We start from the raw sequence: 21,165 nt of genomic DNA on the forward strand, positions 1-21,165 counted from the left end.
TGGCTGCCAACTAGACATGGAGCCATTGATCACTACTCGTTGAGCTCAACAATGTAGCTAGCTTTCTATTCACCTTATAGTCCATTCATCCAGCCCATACTTCTTTAACTTGCTGGCATTAATACTGTAGGAGACGGTGTCAAAAGCTTTGCTAACGTCAAGTAACACCACGTCCACTGCTTTTCCCTCATCCACAGAGCCAGTTATCTTGTCATAGAAAGCAATTAGATAGGCATGACTTGCCCTTGGTGAATCCATGCTGACTGTTCCTGATCACTTTATTCTCCTCTAAGTGCTTCAGAATTGATCCCTTGAGGACCTGCTCCATGATTTTTTCAGGGACTGAGGTGAGGCTGACTGGCCTGTAGTTCCCAGGATCCTCCTTCTTCCCTTTTTAAAAGATGGGCACTACATTAGCCTTTTTCCAGTCGTCCAGGACTTCCCCCGATCGCCATGAGTTTTCAAAGATAATGGCCAATGGCTCTGCAATCACATCTGCCAACTCCTTTAGCACTCTCGGATGCAGCACATCCAGCCCCATGGACTTGTGCTTGTCCAGCTTTTCTAAATAATCCCGAACCACTTCTTTCTCCACAGAGGGCTGGTCACCTCCTCCCCATGCTGTGCTGCCCAGTGCAGTAGTCTGGGAACTGACCTTGTTCGTGAAGACAGAGGCAAAAAAAGCATTGAGTACTTCAGCTTTTTCCACATCCTGTGTCATTAGGTGGCCTCCCTCATTCAGTAAGGAGCGCACACTTTCCTTGACTTTCTTCTTGTTGCTAACATACCTGAAGAAACCCTTCTTGTTACTCTCTTGCTAGCTGCAACTCCAGGTGTGATTTGGCCTTCCTGATTTTGCTCGGGCATGCCCGAGCAATATTTTTACACTCTTCCCTGGTCATTTGTGCAATCTTCCACTTCTTGTAAGCTTCTTTTTTGTGTTTAAGATCAGCAAGGTTTTCACTGTTAAGCCAAGCTGGTCGCCTGCCATACTTACTATTCTTTCTACACATCGGGATGGTTTGTCCCTGTAACCTCAATAAGGATTCTTTAAAATACAGCCAGCTCTCCTGGACTCCTTTCCCCCTCCTGTTTTTTTCCCAGGGGATCCTGCCCATCAATTCCCTGTGGTTGTCAAAGTCTGCTTTTCTGAAGTCCAGGGTCCGTATTCTGCTGCTCTCCTTTCTTCCCTGTGTCAGGATCCTGAACTCGACCATCTCATGGTCACTGCCTCCCAGGTTCCCATCCACTTCTGCTTCCCCTACTAATCCTTCCCGGTTTGTGAGCAGCAGGTCAAGAAGAGCTCTGCCCCTAGCTGGTTCCTCCAGCACTTGCACCAGGAAATTGTCCCCTGCACTTTCCAAAAACTTCCTGGATTCTCTGTGCACTGCTGTATTGCTCTCCCAGCAGATATCAGGGTGATTGAAGTCCCCCAAGAGAACCAGGGCCTGTGATCTAGTAACTTCCATTAGTTGCTGGAAGAAAGCTTCCTCCAGCTCATCCCTCTGGTCCGGTGGTCATGGTGGGAGTCTGCTATAGACATCACCCTTGTTGCTCACACTTCTAAACTTAATCCAGAGACTCTCAGGTTTTTCTGCAGTTTCATACCGGAGCTCTGAGCAGTCATATTGCTCTCTTATACACAATGCAACTCCCCCACCTTTTCTGCCCTGCCTGTCCTTCCTGAACAGTTTATATCCATCCATGACAGTACTCCAGTCATGCGAGTTATCCCACCAAGTCTCTGTTATTCCAATCACATCATCTTTCCTTGACTGTGCCAGGACTTCCAGTTCTTCCTGCTTGTTTCCCAGGCTTCTTGCATTTGTGTATAGGCACTTGAGAACTTCCTGTTTGTCCTGCTTTCTTAGTATGAGGCAGGAACCCTCCCCTCTCGCGCTCTCCTGCTCATGCTTCCTCCCAGTATCCCACGTCTCCACTTACCTCAGGGCTTTGGTCTCCTTCCCCCGGTGAACCTAGTTGTTTAAAGCCCTCCTCACTAGGTTAGCCAGTCTGCTTGAAGAGAGGGAAAAGCATCTTCGTGTTAGGTGGAACCCTTCTCTGCCTAGCACTCCTCCTTCTTGGAACACCATCCCATGGTCAAAGAATCCAAAGCTTTCTCTCAGACACCACCTGCGTAACCATATGCTGACTTCCACGATTCGACGGTCTCTACCCAGGCCTTTTCCTTCCACGGGGAGGATGGATGAGAACACCACTTGTGCCTCAAACTCCTTTATCCATCTTCCCAGAGCCACATAGCATGCTCAAGGTCATTCTTGGCAGTATCATTGGTGCCCACATGGGGAAGCAGGAAGGGGTAGCGATCCGAGGGCTTGATGAGTCTCAGCAGCCTCTCCGTCACATCATGAATCCTAGCTCCTGGCAAGCAACGGACTTCTCGGTTTTCCCAGTCAGGGCGGCAGGAGTTGTAGTGACTACTCAGAGAAGCCGGCAAGATGTAAGCCTCAGTGGGCACCCCCCAGGCAAACTCTCTCTGTTAGCCTCTCTGCTGTTCGCCACTCAGCTGGTTTGCAGCTGACTGGCTTTTTATAACAGTCAGGCCCACTCAAGGCCCACTCACCTGGAACAAAGAACTCCCAATTCACACTTTTCAAACAACCACTCAAGCACACGGTCAAACTGTCTCCACAACAGACACTCAGATACTCACCAACACAGCCTCCCTAATGCAGCCCTTAGCATACCTCCTCTCAGACAGATCCCAGGCAAACTCCCTCTGTTAGTCTCTCTGCTGTTTGCCGCTCAGCTGGTTCACATTTCCTTCTGTGCTATGTTTAAAATATGTATTGGTTATTGAAATTTGTGCTTTGGAATCAAAGTTAATTTCTATGGCAGACAGATAACTCTAAGGATCTTGGGTCAAGAGACAAACCCATAAGAATGTCTTTTCTAGACCAGAACACCTCCCTCATGTATAAATACCAGATACAGATTACCTTATCTCAAAAAGACACACCATTTAAAACATTCATGTTTTTTTTAAGAGACTTGACTGTGAAAATGAATATAGTGTTGTGTTTTCAGAGCAATAAATCTAAGTAAACCCACACAAAGAATCCATTTCACAGGTATTGTCCCAAAAGACCATTCTTGTCTGCCACATTGTTCAATATAGTCTTTTAGACATCCTGATCCACAATAATTTATACATTACATTTAATACAATGGACTCCAAAGATACCTTAACTTAATTCAATTTTTTTCAAGGTTATAGCAGGAAATTGCCATATCTATCACAGTAGTATTCCTTGGTAAACTTTGTAATGTGTTGGTCTTCCATCCTAATAGGTTTGTACCAAGAAAGCCACCGAAACCAAACCAGTACTAATAGGGGTGGTTGTTGGCTTCCACTATGAATTCCACTATGAATATCATTGCTGATCTTGTCTTGTCACCTAATATGGAGCAATTGACGAAGATAATTGAAAATGTCAGTTTTCCACTTTTCAGCCTCTCTCAGCACCCATGTTTCACTGCCCATATTACAGATCTTCACAGAGGACACAGAAGGGCTCAAAACATTGCACAGTTGCCTGCTATATGAGCGTCTACATCTTTTGAGCATCTTCCAGGACTGCCTAGGACGCTTCCCAAGTATTTGAAAATTGCCATGTACACAACATCAATAGATACATGGCATGGTTTCCTATTTCCACATGAGTTTGGCCAGGCTGTGTTCTGTCACCATCGTTGAATATTGGCATTGATCGGCTGATGGAAAAGCTTCAGGGGGCAGCTGGTGGTGGTGTTTAGCAGAACACCATTCTGCTTCAATATCTCCAATATGCAGATGACATTGTCTAGTTGGCTCTGTTTAGTGAATGGCTGATGGCCAATCTGGTCTGATTATGAATCCATATACAACTATCTCCCTGGTCATTGCCGTCAACAAGCCTGCAACTCCAGACTACAACCAGTTTAGTATTAACCTGCCCAGAAGGGACATCAAGGAGATGGTAACTAATTTATATACTATACTACAACAATAAGATCAGAACTCATTGTATTAGCTTTTTATGATGCTTTCAAAGAGTATATACCTCAGTATCTTTAGGTTAATGGTCTTTCCTGGCCAATATCAAACAAGTAGTCATCTGCAACTAAAGATTAAGGGCTGGTATTTTCATAAAAAAAACTTTTGCTATATGTTAGGCCTTTGTGATTTACTATAAAATAATCATATTTAGGACAATTTCAGTAGGATTCAGATATTTAGAAAATGCTGGGACACACATTGATAAAATGATTATTTGAATATAAATGTAACAACATAGGGTAGGAAGTACCTAAGTGATTCAGAAGAGCAAGTCTCATTGACTAACTTTCAATAGGAATTGCACTCCTAAATCACAAAGTTGCTTTCGAAAATCTGGTCCCACCCATATTAAACACATTTGCCAAATCAAATAAAAAAGCAAGATGCATGAGGAGTTGCTTCAGGCAGAGAGTGTGTGTTTTAGTGCTATTTAATCTAACCAATTACATAGCTGCCAGCTTTTCAGAACAAAAGCTGTTGAAAATATACGTGAAATGCTTTGTACAATTCTTCTTGAGCAGAAGGATGGGGAAATGTACTCTTTCCTGATTTAATGTGAATAGTTAAACTAGTATTAGATCATTGCTTTGAAACAATCAACCAACCTCACTTTAATAAAATTAATAAAATTAATAAATAACTTTATTTTCTTTCTTTCCCTGAACTCTACTTTCTCTTGAGATATCTTTCCTTCTGTCTTATTCAGGATCCATGTTTCTTCAAGGTGTATTTTTTCATCCTCTTCACCCCATCCATTTTCCTCCACCACTATTTTTTTCCCTACATTTCCTTTACTTCTAGTTTTCTATACCTCTGCCCACTTTCCCCCAGTTTTTCTCTCTTGATTTCCCCCTTGAGTCCTCCGTCTCTCATCCCGTTGCTCAAAGTGTGTATTATTCTGTTGCTGTTTTGACAATTTTCTAAAATGGCCTATTGGAATTAAAGAGAAATATTCTGTAAATAAATATTAGAGAGATTTTTTTAATTTACTAAAGCCCAGCTCCTGCAAAGCCTACAACCTGTGAGTAACCCCATTGATTTTAGTGTACTGACTAAAGCCTCAAACCTTCAAAACACATTCACGTGTTCAAATTTATGCAGTTAATGGGCCAGCTCATAGTGCATAAAACAACTGTACATTTGGCTAAGCTCAGTCCACTTGTCATTGCTGACATATGTAAATGAGTAGGTTTCCTGGTTAAGGCCCTAATTCAGCTAACTTTACGCATGTATTTCTGTTCCATGAAAATCGAGCACATGCATCAGTGCCTTGCTGATAATGTCTTAATTGTCTACACAATATATGAAGAAAATTATGGAAATCCTAGAAATGCCCTCTCCATACATGTGGCTTTTGTTTTTATTAAACTTTTAAAAAGGTGTTCAATTCATTCTTAAACAGGTGGGGTTGGGATTTGTTTGTTTGTTTTTTAAAAACAGCAAAGACATCTTTTCACTTTGTGGTCACCAGAACTCAGGATTTTTAAACACACCATGGTAATTCAACTTGCTTGCTAACACTGTGGGGTTTAAAGTGTAGCTCTACCAGCAATAGATAATAATGAATTCCATCCTGGGGAATCTTATGACACACAAATCATAAGAGTACAGTTCATTTGTACATTTTTTAATTCATTATAATGCATTGGAAAAAAATGGTTTTTCCAATAGAAAAATCTTAGCAACAATTTGATACTTTGCCTGGATAAATTCAGACAGTTTGCTGCAGAACTCTATTTTCTTTTTCTTTCTTTTTTTTTTTTTTTTTTGCCATGCAGCTATCCCAATGGCAGTTCTAATGTCGGCACAGCATGACACAGTGTGAAAGAGCAGGCTGTCTGCAGCACCTCATGACACTGATTAAAGTGAACCATTAATTATCATTTTTAAAAAATTCAAAAGCTGTTCTTAACAGACCTGGTATGCTGTGATTCTAAGACCACCTCTTTTGCAAAACTGTTGTGACATCAAATTTTACTGGATTCTGCTGACATGTGCTTCAGGAATGTAATCGTATAGATCTTCATGTATGGTATTGTTTGAATGAAGTAACAAGATATCTAGGGTTGCCAACTTTCTACTCGCACAAAACCGAACACCCTTGCCCCGCCTCTGCCCTGCTCCTCCGAGGCCCCGCCCATGCCATGCCCCTTATCAGAGGCCCCGCCCCCACTCACTCCATCCCCCCTATTCCTCTGTCGCTCGCTCTCCTCACCTTCCCTCATTTTAATTAGGCTGGCTAAGGGGGTTGAGGGCTCCAGCTGAGGGCACATGCTCTGGGTTAGGGCCAGGGATGATGGGTTTGGAGTGCAAGAGGGGGCCCTGGACTGGGAGTGGGGGTGGAGCTGAGGTGTGTTTGGAGTATGGGAGGGGGCTCTGGGCTGGGGGTGCCATTTCTGGCATGAAGCTGTAAAAGTGGGGTTCAGGGTGTGGGAGGGCACTCTGGGCTGGGGCTGAGGGGTTTGGGCATGGGAAAGGGTGAGGGGTGCAGGCTCCAGGCGGCGCTAACCTCAAGCAGCTCCCAGAAGCAGCAGCATGTCCCCCTTCTGGCTCCTCTGCGGCAACATGGCCACCTGGTTCTCTGCACTGCCTCATTGCAGGCACCGCCCCTGCACCTCCCATTGGTTCCCTGGCTGCACCTATGCATTGGAGCCGGAGTGGGGACATGCCACTGCTTCTGGGAGCTATGCGGAGCCATGGCAGACAGGGAAGCTACCTTAGCCTTGCTGCGCTGCTGACCACACTTTTTACCTCCCAGACAGCAGTGCTGACTGGAGCTGCCAGGCTCCCTTTTCAACTGGGTGTTCCAGCTGAAAACCGGACACCCAGCAACCCTACAGGTATCATTGTGCACAATGGAACATGGGATAAATTTTCCTGAGCCTTCATTGATTCACAATAAAATATGTGTTACAGATATGGCATGTTTTCTGATTAAGGAGACATCTGGGGAAGATACGATGTGGTTAACTGGTTTGATTCTCACCACACACTAATATTGAAAATATTATTAGAAACAAAAGGCTTCTGTTCACATTGTTGTATATTTCTGCTTTGAAAATTGATTATACTTAGTTGAAAATTTGTGGCCACGTTTTCAAAAGACCTCAGAAAACAGCTTACATCATCAAGTAATCAAGAGCTGTCCTCCCATTTAGGCTCCTACATGAAGTGGCCTGCTCCATGGTTGGTGGCAGACCATTTTTAAAATGGGCACGTCATGCAGCTGCCTAAGTTGGAGCTGAGCTTTCTTAAAAATGTGGCCTCCAGTTGTGGGCACTGAGCTCTTTTGAAAATGTGGCCTTTGATTTTAAGCTTTTTGTTAATGGATTAACATATTTTGTTTTTACTGCCATACAAATGTTCACATGAAATAAAACAAAACACTGAATGCTTGTTTACTTCCTAAAGCTACAAGAAAGGGAAAAAATGGATATGGAGAAAAAATTAAGCTTTTACATTTGCTCTACAGTATTCTCAGGGAAAACTCAGACAAGCTGATGGGTTCACCCCCCCCCCCCAACTAGTTTTCGTTACCTATTATCAAATATGGCTAATAATCGTATGAAAGTTCAGCTTTTTGAAGTGTTAGAAGAGTGAACAATATTAAAGATGGTTGACATTTTGAATTGTTGAATGTACTTGAAATGGAACTCGTATAATTGGTTTGATTACAAATCTGAATATCCACTTTAACAGCCATGGAAAAAAACGCTGCAGTCTGAGCTCTGAACCAGGAAGTATATAATTCTTATACATTAGACTCTATTTTTGCAATTTAGGGCCATTATAAAAGATTTTAAGCAGAGGATCATTAACATGACAATTTGCTACACCTCTGCTGCCTACCTGGATATGTAGCAGTTGGTTCAAAACATATTCCTTAAGAAGAAATCAACAAGTAGCCATTTATAAATGTAAATGGAGCTTCAGATTTGTCTCTAACTGAAAATCAAAAGACAAAAACACCTGATATATTGAAGGAAAAGAAAAGTGGTCAAGAAACAATGTAGAGCTCGCACTCCAGTTTAGATTCTCTCTTCACTTGTTCAGGTGACTATAGGTTTCTAGTGGAACAACAGAGGTTCACAACATAGGAAGAAGTGGGCCAGCTGGCTGAAGATTAGTATTGGAATTTTTCAGGAATATAAACCTAGAGGTGAAAAATCTAGGCCCACTGTGAAATTTAGCCATGTGGTCATGCTAAAACACTTTGCAGAACCACCATACCCCAGAAAAAGCTGAGGCGCATTCTTGTGCCTAGGGATAAATAGAACAGGCAATCCTTACAGTATCCTGAAGACAAATACTATAATTTACCTCCCCTAATCATACCCTAAATATCCCTTGCCCCCCATGAACATCTACAATATCTATCTTAGGTAGATATGTGGTCCCTATTGCCATGGTATCTGAGCACTTTGCACTCCTTTTCAATATTTATATTCACATCCCCTTTTTTACAGATAGGAAACTGAGGCACTAAGCTGCTAAATGACTTGCCCAGGGCCACACAGGAAGTCTGTAGTGGAGCAGAAAATTGAACCCCCATTCTACCCATGGTCCAGGCTAGTACTCTAACCATTGGATGATCCTTTGGGGGTGTCATTTAATAAGGCCTTCAAGTCAGTCAACTTAACCCTGCCATAATCATCATCTTCATAAATTGTGCGAGGGGGGGAAATATGGGACTCTCAGTAGGGAGTCGATTTCTATTGAAAAGCATAATTAAACTCCCTGTTAAGCCACCAGAGAATGTGCACATGTCCTCTTGAGCATTCATGTGACTAGCAGTCTGGAAAATGGCAGTGTTCAGAGTGAATTTCCAGAAAAATGAACAACTATTAGCTGAAACCCTTCCATAAGCAATGCAGTAAGAACAGATGTTGAATGTTTGCAAGGAGTATATAATTCCCCATGGTTCTGTCAACACTTGCCTATGATGTCAGTTTATTTCTCTTTATATGACAAAATATGCAAAAGAATATTTTTCACAGGTACATTAATTTAACAGATTTTATGATTAAGTGTGAGGGTATTTGAATAGTTATCGGTCTCTTAAATGTCATTTTCTATTCATTCAAATACTAGGGGGTTGGGTCGTTGTTGTTTTTGGTTTTTTACTATTATACATATTTAATCTTTAATGTTACCTTTAAGTTAAGGTTCTAGTTAACTAAATATTTGTGTAATAACTGTGAAATGTAGGGTCTGCCTGACCAACCTGATTGCCTTCTATGATGAGATAACTGGTTCTGTGGTTATGGGGAAAGCGGTAGATGGGATATATCGTGACCTTAGCAAAGCTTTTGATATGGTCTCCCACAGTATTCTTGCCAGCAAGTTAAAAAGGTATGGATTGGATGTATGGACTATAAAGGTGGATCGAAAGCTGGCTAGATTGTCAAGCTTGATGTCTAGTTAGCAACCGGTATCAAGCAGAGTGTCCTAGGGGTCGGTCCTGGGGCTGGTTTTGTTCAAAATCTTTATCAAGGATTTGGATGATGGGATGAATTGCACCCTCAGCAAGTTCGCAGATGACACAAAGCTCGGGGGAGAGGCAGAGACACCTGGAGTATTGCGTCTCATTTTGGTGTCCCCCCCCCCCCCCGCAGAAGGGACAAATTGGAGAGAATCCAGCGGACGGCAACGAAAATGATTAGGGGGTTGGGGCACATGATTTACACGGAGAAGCTGAGGGAACTGGGGTTATTTAGTCTGCATAAGAAAAGAGTGAGGGGGTGATCTGATTGCAGCCTTCAACTACCTGAAGGGGGGTTCCAAAGAGGAACTAGGCTGTTCTCAGTGGTGGAGCTAGGCTGTCCTCAGTGGTGGCAGATGACAGAATAAGGAGTAATGGTCTCAAGTTGCAGTGGGGGCAGGGGTGGGGGGGATATCTAGGTTGGATATTGGGAAACAATTTCACTAGGAGGGTGGTGAAGCACTGGAATGGGTTACCTAGGGAGGTGGTAGATCTCCATCCGTAAAGGTTTTTTAAGGCCCTTGCTTGACAAAGCCCTGGCTGGGATGATTTAGTTGGGGTTGGTCCTGCTTTGAGCAGGAGGTTGGACTAGATACCTCCTGAGGTCTCTTCCAATCCTAATCTTCTATGATTGGGTCAGATTGTTGAGACTCCAGTAAAGTGGTGCAGCAATGAAGAGTCACTGGCCTAGGAAGAAGCATGGCCTGGAGATGCTCTAATTTAGGCCCACATTTAAGAAAGCAGTGCTTTAGCGTGGCCCCTCATCAACCTTTGCTGGGTGGGGCTCCAAACCCATTTGCATCTTAAAGCTGCTTGCCAAAGCTGTCACAAAAAGCCTGCATTTGCCTTCCCTCAACTTGTGTTACATCAGCCAGGGACCCAGTATAGCAGTGGTGGGCAACCTGTGGTCCATCAGGGTAATTCGCTTGTGGGCCGAGAGACAGTTTGTTTACATTGACCGTCAGCAGGCACAGGTGCCTGTAGCTCCCACTGGCTGTGGTTCGCCATTTCCAGTCAATGGGAGCTGTGGGAAGCGGTGGCCAGCAACTCCCTGCGACCTGCACTGCTTTCTGCGGAGCCCATTGGCTGGGAACAGTGAACCACAGCCACTGGGAGCTGTGGGCGGCCATGCCTTCAGACAATCAATGTAAACAAACTGTCTTGTGGCCCACCAGCGAATTACCTTGATGGGCTGCGTGCGGCCCACGGGTTGCCCACCATTGCAGTGGAACAAGCTCATGCACGTCTTTTCATGTGGATTGCTTTTGTTAATCTGCTCTCTTAATTCCAGAATGGCAAAACATGTTCTTTTTCTTCAGCTGTGTGGTATTGCTAAAGTTCTTTATATATTAACCTCATGTAATCTTACATATGTGTTTGGTAAATGGTTGTAAACTACTGGCAGGATGCAAGCAGGACGTGTTTTTAAAGTACAGTAATGGTAAACATGAGTCATTCCCCTTTTATTAAGGATACCATAAATTCAGTATAGTTACATTGCCATTATAGTTCAATTATGCTTATGAGTTAGTGATAACAGGTATGACAAAAGCATAAGACTGCAAAGTTAACTACATGACTGAGAATAAATATATGCAAACATATATGTAGTAAATAGATGTGTTCTAATAGTAGATGTATAAAGAACCACATCAAAGGAGTAATAAGTAAATCAGTCATGTAACTTTTAAGCTTTCAGTTATATGAATTAGATATAATTGCATATTGAAAAGGAATACTATTGTGATTACTGTAATTAAAGTATTCTTATTATACAGTATGACTCTTGAAGGTAGCCATTCTCTTTTAATATAAATAAAACTAACCACTTGCATGCTCAGATCCTACCACGATAACACTGGTATACCTTATATTGAAAATCTATTTTTAAATCACCAAAAAGAGGTCTGTAAAAATATTATTCTAGTATTTTCTTCAGCTGAATGTAGGCTAGAAATCAAAGAATGTATTTAGCAACATTTGTGGACATTTCACATTCCATAACTAAACAGTGAATATTTTAGAGCTTGCCATATTAACATGCACCATTAGCTATGCAACATGCATTTAGAATAAATACAGTGTTTTAAAACTTTAATGAAAATACATTGCTTGTTTTTGCATTCTCTGTTAATGCAGTTTTAGTAGAAATGAAACAAATTACAATTAGGTGACTGATTTTCAGGCATTAATTATAGACTGCACTAGTTGGTTAGCTATATTAGTTGTTTTTGTTATTAACATTCCATTAATTACTGTGACTAAAAAAAAATCAATTAAATACATTAAGTGGATTTTAGACAGGCAACAATAAATCTAAGAGCAATTTTGTTGTTTTCAAATGTGCACAGCAGTTTAAGAAGATCTGAATAAAATTCATTTTCTTGTGTGTTCTGACTTGGAGTCAGGGAATGCTGGCAGTATCTTTAAGAGAGTCCTCAGCTAGGGAGGTTGCCAAGCCCATGTCATTTGGTAGTGTGCAGTTTGTAATTGTAATGCTTCTGACCTTTAGGTACAAATGAATGATGTCCCTTTATGTTTAAACCCAACAGCTGTTACTGGAGCATTTGGAGTGCCTTGTTTCAAGACATGAAAGGTCTCTGAGGATGACGGTAGTGAAACGGCAAGCACAGTCCCCCTCAGGAGTTTCAAGTGAAGTTGAAGTTCTCAAAGCACTGAAATCTTTGTTTGAGCACCATAAGGCTTTGGATGAAAAGGTACAGTATGGAAAGAAGCTTACTCAGCAGGTTATCTCCTTGCTTTACCACACTTACGATACAGCAGAGCAGCAGTATTGTTTCTCAGTTCTTGGAGTGTACTGTACATACTGAGAGTAGCATATCCAAAGAAAATCTTTGACAAGGCATGACTAACAACTGAAACGTTCATATTTCATTTCTTAGCTTCATTCTGGGGGCGGTTAGTAAGGATTTTACATAAAAATTAGATCATAACTTATTTGTGGCCACTAGTAATTTGTTATAAAACAGTCCATGAAAGTTACATCACTGGCATAAACACCTCTCTCCATTTAGCATGGAGCAAACATATCTCTCACACATGGAGATGCTAGTCTATGTTGTGTATTTCAAGAAGCAAGTGATTACTGAGAAAATATGGGCATCTCAAATTGCAATTCCCTGCAGAGGAATTGTGAATAAAGAGGTAGCAACATCAGTTCTCTCTCCTAACTAGACATTAGTACTTGACTTTTTAAAAAAAGCTTACTACGTGTAATAAAGGTTTTGATCTGGAATGTAGCACTCTGAATGCCAGGGAATTTTTATAGTATTCATTGTACAGATTTCTTAAATGTAATTGTACACCTGTTTTTGTGTAAGTCCCGCAAGAGTTTGAAAATACTCACCACAAATTAATATTTGAGGAGCAGTAGTCCACAAAACTTTATGAATACATTAGTTATATTCAAAGAATAGAATGTTTTTTCATTGTTATTAGAAGTGTCGAACATTGCAGGTTAGGTCTCTTCATATTGGATTTGACTAGCAGGTGTTATGTTACGTGAAAGTCACCTGCACATATTTAAAGTCTAGCCTAAAGTGTATCTGTGTTTAGCAAGCAAGGAGTGATATTTTTTTAAGGTAAACATTTTTAACATGAATTTTAAGGAAGTTTATATAGATGTATTGGTGTATGTATGTATATCAATATGTAGTAGCTTCTCTTAGCTGTTAGGTTTAGTGAGCTTTTGACTAGCATAATTTGCATAAACAAGTATTGTCAGTAATATCCTTTGGAGATTAGTAGGGTTTATGATATTTAAAAGGCTGAAAAAAATATAAGCAGAGGATTTCTGCCACATAGTAGTTTTTAGCATTTAGTTGAATAATAAACAAGTCCTGAGAACTGCCATAGTTTACCACCATATATACTATTTACAGAAATTCAGCAAACACATATGTCAGAGATTTTATGAGGTTAATATATAAAGAGCTTTAGCAATATGATGCAACTGAAGAAAAAAAGGGGGGGGGGGCTTATTTTGGGTTTAAATTGCAGCACGGGTGGTGTCAAGGTTCCTTCCCCACTCTGAACTCTAGGGTACAAATGTGGGGACCTGCATGAAAACCTCCTAAACTTACTTTTACCAGCTTAGGTTAAAACTTCCCCAAGGTACAAACTATTTTTTACCCTCTGCCCTTGGACTTCCACTGTCACCACCAAACTTCATCTGGGTTCCTGAGAAAACATAGTTTGGACACATCTTTCCCCCCAAAATCCTCCCAACCCTTGCACCCCACTTCCTGGGGAAGGTTTGGTAAAAATCCTCACCAATTTGCATAGGTGACCACAGACCCAAACCCTTGGATCTTAGAACAATGAAAAAGCATTCAGTTTCCTTACAAGAAGACTTTTAATAGAAGTAAAAAAGAATCCCCCCTGTAAAATCAGGATGGTAAATACCTTACAGGGTAATTAGATTCAAAACATAGAGAATCCCTCTAAGCAAAACCTTAAGTTACAAAAGACACACAGACAGGAATATTCATTCTATTCAGCACAGCTATTTTCTCAGCCATTTAAAGAAATCATAATCTAACACATATCTAGCTAGATTACTTACTAAGTTCTAAGACTCCATTCCTATTCTGTCCCTGGCAAAAGCATCACACAGACAGACTCTTTGTTTCTCTCCCTCCTCCCAGCTTTTGAAAGTATCTTGTCTCTTCATTGGTCATTTTGGTCAGGTGCCAGCGAGGTTACCTTTAGCTTCTTAACCCTTTACAGGTGAGAGGAGTTTTCCTCTGGCCAGGAGGGATTTTAAAGGGGTTTAACCTTCCCTTTATTTTTATGGCAGGTGGTTTAAGTTGGACATTAGGAAAAACTTCTTAACTGTCAGAGTAGGATAAGCACTGGAATAAATTGCCTAGGGAGGTTGTGGAATCTCTATCGTTGGAGATTTTTAAGAGCAGGTTAGACAAACACCCATCTGGGGTGGTCTAGATAACACTTAGTCCTGCCTTTAGTGCAAGGAACTGGACTAGAAGACTTCTCAAGGGCTCTTCCAGTCCTACAATTCTATGATTCCAGACCCTATCCCTAGAAGCTAGAACTATCCCCTTTCCAAGGGTATAATGCTTCTAATTCCACCTAGTCAGGGCTGCAAGTTAACTGAATTTAAGGTCATGGCATTTTAATGTATAGAAAAGGCGTGACTTGCCTATAGCTGAATCTTACCAATTTTGGGCCTTGGACAGGTCTAATTGGGGGTGGAGGGGAGAATTTCACATTTGGGGTAGAGAAAAAGGAAAGTTTTGTAACAGACTTTTTTTATTATTATTATTATTTTTTTAAAAGAATGGTGGCTGCTTGAAGCTATTCAGAGCAGAGTTATGGAACATTTGGATTTGTCTACATGGGACATTAGTGTGTGGTAACCCAGAGTGTAAATCTACACCGTGTAAATCTACAGCCCACTAGCTTGCCATGCAATAACATCCTGTGTTGACCCTGCTATACTGCACTAACAGTTTGACATCACACTGTGATATACTCCCATTTCAGAAGTCCTGCAGAACATTTAGTGCACTGTAGCAGGGTTCACTGGGTGAGTTAGTGTGCAGCAAACTAGTGATCTGTAAATTCAAACCCTGATTTGTCACACATTAACTTGCCTTGCAGAGAAGCCCTTAGAATAGTTTAGGAGAGAACAGATTGAAAAATGGTATTACTGTACTGTGGGAAATTCTGATATTTTGACAGTTGTTTTAATCCCAAATAGGATGAAAAGTTGAAATATCAAAACTTTTCACAGAATGAAAATGTCAGAAAAATTCACTTTGGAACTGTTTCATTTCAACATCAAAACAAAACATTTAAACATTCTTAAAAATGAAACGTTTCATTTCAATTTGTTGACCTAAGATGAAATTTTTTGTCCCGTGATGAACCATGGTTGCTCAGCCACAGATTGAGATTGTGGTGAATCATTGGAGATTTAGTCTGGCTCAGAAGCTGGGTCCATAAGAGAGAATGGTGGCATGAGGTTTCCTCAGTTACAACTCCCATGGGGTACTATTGTAGCTCAGAGGGATGCATAATGTTAACCTGAAACAAAAGGTTTCATTTTGTTTTTCCTGGCAGAAAATTCTGCTGAAAGCTGTCTTTTCCCATGGAAAATTCAGATTTAGATAAAACCTTATTTTACAATTTACAGCAGCTCTGATTAGGAGGAGGTAGATTAGAAGGTAAAGAGGCAGTGAGGGAGCCAAAGGTATATGAAAAATGTATCACATGGGTTTTTTCACATGGGTATTACCTCCATATATGTTGGTTGTATGTGCAGGTCTCTATCTATAGATATAGACCGATATAAAATACCAAGCCAGTTTCTCTGGTTTGGCCAAGGTATGCTTGGTAAAACATTAAAGGGAGAGTATAAAGGTGACAATAAGCTACTTCTACCATGTGCCCCGTATCCTGTATTGTCCTATTACCATATTTCTTGCCAAAGAAAGTTAGAGCTGAAGGCCATTCTGTCTTCCACTGGCTGCCCACAGCTCCAAATGGCTTTTACAACACTTAGATATGTGTGTAACATCCCAGCTCAAGTAATCTGTGATTGAACCTGTACACCTGTATCTAAAATCATGAGCCTCTATCGTTTGAGGTGAAGGGCTAAGCTAATTATTTCTAAGGCAATAGGAGACCTATAAACCTCCATCTGTGTTCTAACCACTAGCACAGTTTTGTTATGGGTTACAGAGGGACGGACCAGCCATACCCTTTTTTCCCCCTCCACACTCCCTGCAATGGAGCAACACAAACCAGCTGGGCAATACCAGCGAATATGGCCCAGTCTCGCCTCTTCAATATATAGTCTTGTGCAACAGAGGGGAGAATCTGACCTTTGGACATTCAAATTGGTTTTATTTTGCAGGGAGAATGTTGGCCAGAAAACACAAAGTTATTCCAAATGCTTTTGAGAAAGTATGACAGGGTCTTTGCCCAAGGAGACTGGCCTTAGTTTTCTGACCAAAAATCCTAACCAGATGTGTGTATTCTGCCTAATTGAAAATTTTCCTTTGTAATATCAACTCTCACACTAACTTACAACACTAAAATACTGTTGTATCGTGTTTCAACAGATTCTGTCACAGTAGTGTGGTTGTGTTTCACTGGTGGGGGCAATGATTCCTACCTACACAGTATAACAGCCACTGCAGTGGAGTCATTGCTGTAATGGGATTTGATGCAAAGCCACACAGTATTTTAAGAAGGGAAAGTGGGGGGGGGCGGCAATTAAAATTGAAAAAGGAGATTTTTTTTCCAGCTAGACATACTATAAATATCTAAGTAGAAATTCTGGGTCGGGCATCAAGGCTGATAACACCCTTTTGTGGAAGTTGCCTTGGGATAACTACAAGTGGTCAGGGTCTGAGTTTTGCTTGTCATCTCAGAGGCGGCAATTGCAACAACACAGTATCCCCATGCATCATGCTGGGGCTTTAACTTCACTTACTCAGAGAGAACAATGCTAATGCCATTGTCATTGCTACTGACCATGTCCCCAAGAACAGCTGACGCAGCATCTGGCTATTACTTCGAGGGTCTCCATTCCACGTAGTGTACTCACTAAAGGCCTGATACTGCTATACTGAACTCAATAAGCAAATCCTAGTAGCTATAATGGGAGCAAGATTTGGCTCCAATGCCTACTCTGCTGGGCTTTTTAGATCCAACAAGGTTTAGACAAAAAAAGGTCAGTCAGTTTGACCACATTATAAAACAGATGAGAAGAACATGCAAGAGTGGGGATCTAATCGCTGTCATTGAAAATTACCTTGTTTAAGTGCTTTATAAAAAATACCACTCATTGGGAAAATGGATTATGTGAGTCTTAAAATATTATTGGTCACACATACATTATATTAATAACATTATTCAAAAGTCTTCTGAAATCAGTCTTCTGTAGTCCTGATGTATTTTCTGGGAAGCTTAAGTACATCACATCTTTAAGCATTCCTGTGGGTGAGTTACTTGAAGAAGACTTTGCAACAAACTCCATTTGCACTATATACAAAATTTTTTTTGTTTTTCTCTCTTTGTTTTGTCACGGCATATATCAATTTTCTTTCCCTTCTCTATATATCTAACTGTGTTATAATTGTTAAATTTTAGGTTCTTAACCTAAAAGTTGGAGTTTTACTGCCAATTCTGGATTCTCTTGGTGTCAAAAGCTACACAATGTCCTCAGTGCAGTCAAAATACCACAGAATCCTTGTTCTTCCACAGAAACAACCATGAAGAGCTTGTTGATTTAATAGAATGTGTTTACATCTCATTTTTTGTAAAGAAGAGATCCCGAAGTGTTTTACAATAAGGTGTTACATACTATTCATTCTGTGACCTTTTGAGCAAAGATGTCCTCTGAAAACCTGGGGCTAGTTTATCATTTTCCATGCAGGACCTGCAGAAGAGGAAAATTTTGTCACAAAAATCGACTGGTTTTGGGCTGCATATATTCTTGCATTACAAGCCCTGTATAGAGACAGAACAGTAAAAGGGTAGATAGGCCATGGCGGTTTTTTTAGCCCTGTAGGTCACCAATCAGACAAAGAGTTGAAGTGACTCTAAATGCCCTCCATTCCCCAATGGCAGCTTGACATGTTCATGAGCTCTGCTGCCAGTTAGGTCCCAAACATGGGTTCTCACTTCTGTGTTCTCAGCAGGGATTTCTGTGTCATGGGAAGGGAGTAACATTAGTCACAACAATAGTCATGCCTTGAAGCTACATTCCTAGGAATCATGCAGTTTACAGAGGATATTCCTCAGGCTACCCATTCCACTTCAGAAATGCTAAACTGACTACATTTATCACATCCTTTGGGAGATTTTGCTTTCAAAGATTACCTTCTGGGATTACCAGTGCACCTGAAATTTTCCAAAGGAAGATGGCAAAACACAAATGGAGTTGTAGTCTTAGTGGATGATATTATGATGTATGGGTTTTCCATGGAAGAAACCCTCAATGAAGGTCTAATCTTAGTCAGTCAGTCTGGACTGAAGCTACAAGAAAAACGTGCATTTTCTGCTTATCCCAAAATCAAGTTTTTGTGACAGACAGTAAACAATGACAGAATCAGTCCTAGCCCTGAGAAGGTAAAAGCAATTTGAGAATTGAATACATCAATGAATGTACTAGAACTGAGACATCTGCTGGGGATGGTAAATGGCCTTGATTGATCCAAGACCTTTCTATAGTGACAAAACCACTGAGTGAACTATTAAAGTCTGACAGAAATTGCCTTCAAAAAAGGTAAAAGAAATTATCTCATCTCAGTACCTCCAGTTCTCAAGTACTATGATGTGAACAAACCCACAACGGTCAGTGCAGATGCAAGCAGCTAGAGGTGATGTGTGTATGGGGGAGGGAGGGAAATACAGGGTCATGTGCCCACCCCCCAACACTTTGCTTGTATTCAGCATGCTCACATTGACTTAGCATGCTCAGAAACACTGCTGAAGTCGCCTGCCCTCACTATACCCCTCCCTCCCACTCTCAGCAGGCACAGGTCATTTCTTCAAGCAGCTATGGCCTGTGTGATTTATTACTGTAGCAACATGGAACTCAGTGGAAGCCAGTTGCATTTTGCTCTCACATTCACAGAAGCAGAAAGACATGCACAGATTGAAAAGGAGTACCTGAAAAGCATATGGGCATGTGAGAACTTTCACAGATATCTTTGTGGACTGGATTAGTTTATGCTGAATACAGACCATAATCTGTTTATAACCCTCATCAATGGAAAAGACAAGGATCAAGCATTGCTGATATGCAGTCATCCATTGATAAGGTTAGTAATTGAACCCAATTGCTAAATTCCTGGAAAAAAATCGGATAGTAGCAGACACTCTGTCTTGGAGCCCAAGCCCATCACACTCAACTATCCATGAGTTCCAAATGAGTAAATGGATGCTATGAACACATACAGACCAGTGCCAGAAAAGACTACACCAGCTACAACAAGCAACCTTAACAGACACACAACTTCAAGAAGTTCTAAGTTATGTGAGGGCCAGCTGCCCAGAGTATCTAAAAGGACACCAAGGAAGCGATAAGAGACTACTTTGCAGTATGTGGACAATTAAGCAAGTCAAATGGACTCATGATTAAAAGGCAATTGCATCGTAATTCCAAACTAAATAAGAGGAGAAATCCTAAACCTCATCCATGAAGGACATCAAGGACTAACTAAATGCCAACCAGTCAGTGTGGTGGCCAGGCATCGGCAAGGATATAAAGAATATGCTATCTGCATGTGAAGATTGCAGAATTAACAGACTGACACAACACAAAGACCCTTTAATAACACCTTTACCAGACAGACCTTGGAAAAGACAAGCTGCTGATTTATGTGAATTCAAGGGACATCGTTACCTGGTTGTAGTGGACTATTTTTCCAGGTATACAGAAATAATTTACTTGAAAGACATAACCTGTTGTAGCGTTATCAAGAAACGGAAGTGCACTTTTGCACGTTTTGGTATTCCTTAACAACTAATGATGGACAATGGACCACAATTCACAGCAGTGGACTTTAAGACACTCCAAATGAGATATGATTTTGATCATATTACTAGCAGCACACATTATCCACAAATGAACAGGGAGGCTGATAGAGCTCTACAGATAGCCAAGAAAATCCTACAGCAGGATGATCCATTCCTTGCTCTTCTGAGCTACAGATCAACATTGATAACAGCTACTGGATATAGTCCAGCACAGTTCCTGGTGGGAAAACTCAGAACTACAGTTCTGACTTCGGAAAAGGACCTCTCTCTAAAGTGGCCATCCATGAGGAGATTAGCCAAATCAGATTTAAAAAAAAAGCAAAAAAAGAGTTTACAAATCTTTTTACAAGAGATGTCACTAGTTAGAGAACTTCTGGGTTTATGACCTGGTGACCATGTTTGCATCAAACTGGATGGGGGAAAGAAGGATGGAAAACTCCAGATGTTGTAATGAAAAAAAAATTGCTCACGTCATGTGCTCGAATCCAGCAGAGAGTTCAACAGAAACCCTCAACATCTACAGTTTGTTCGTCAAAAAAAAAAAAAAAAAAAAAGCAAACTTTACAGATGGCAGACAGAACATCTTCAGAACATAAGAATGGGCATACTGGGTCAGACCAATGGCTCATCTAGCCCAGTAGCCTGTCTTCTCAAAGTCAGGTGCTTTAGAGGGAATGAACAGAACAGGCAATCATCGAGTGATCCATCCCCTGCCGTCCATTCCCAGCTTCTGGCAGTTGGAGGCTAGCGACACCTAGATCATGGGGTTGCATCCCTGACCATATTGGCTAATAACTTCATGTAGGATAGGTCCATTGATGGCTATCTAATTCTTTTTTGAACTTCAGCGTTTTGGCCTTCACATCTGCTAGCAATGAGTTCTACAGTTTGACTGTGCAGTGTCTGAATAAGTACTAACTTTCATTTGTTTTAAACCTGCTGCCTATTAATTTCATTGGGTGATCTCTGGTTTGTGTTGTGAGAAGGCATAAACACTTCCTTATTCACTTTTTTCATGCCGTTCCCGATTTTATAGACCTTTCTCAGGTCCACCGTAGTTGTCTCTTTACTAAGATGAAAAGTCTCA

At 41.0% G+C, this 21,165-nt stretch overlaps 1 protein-coding gene across 6 annotated transcripts in view; it reads left to right on the plus strand.

The window, feature by feature from the left end:
• PPFIA2 (PPFI scaffold protein A2) overlaps positions 1-21,165 on the plus strand; it is a 619,889-nt gene that overhangs the window by 365,796 nt on the left and 232,928 nt on the right. For all 6 annotated transcript variants that reach the window (XM_073327625.1, XM_073327626.1, XM_073327628.1 and 3 more), the window contains one exon: positions 12,095-12,259. In XM_073327625.1, the coding sequence (XP_073183726.1) occupies positions 12,095-12,259 (165 nt within the window). The remainder of the gene's footprint in view (positions 1-12,094; positions 12,260-21,165) is intronic.

This window comes from Lepidochelys kempii, chromosome 1 (assembly GCF_965140285.1).
Source record: "Lepidochelys kempii isolate rLepKem1 chromosome 1, rLepKem1.hap1, whole genome shotgun sequence".
Classification (NCBI taxonomy): domain Eukaryota; kingdom Metazoa; phylum Chordata; order Testudines; family Cheloniidae; genus Lepidochelys; species Lepidochelys kempii.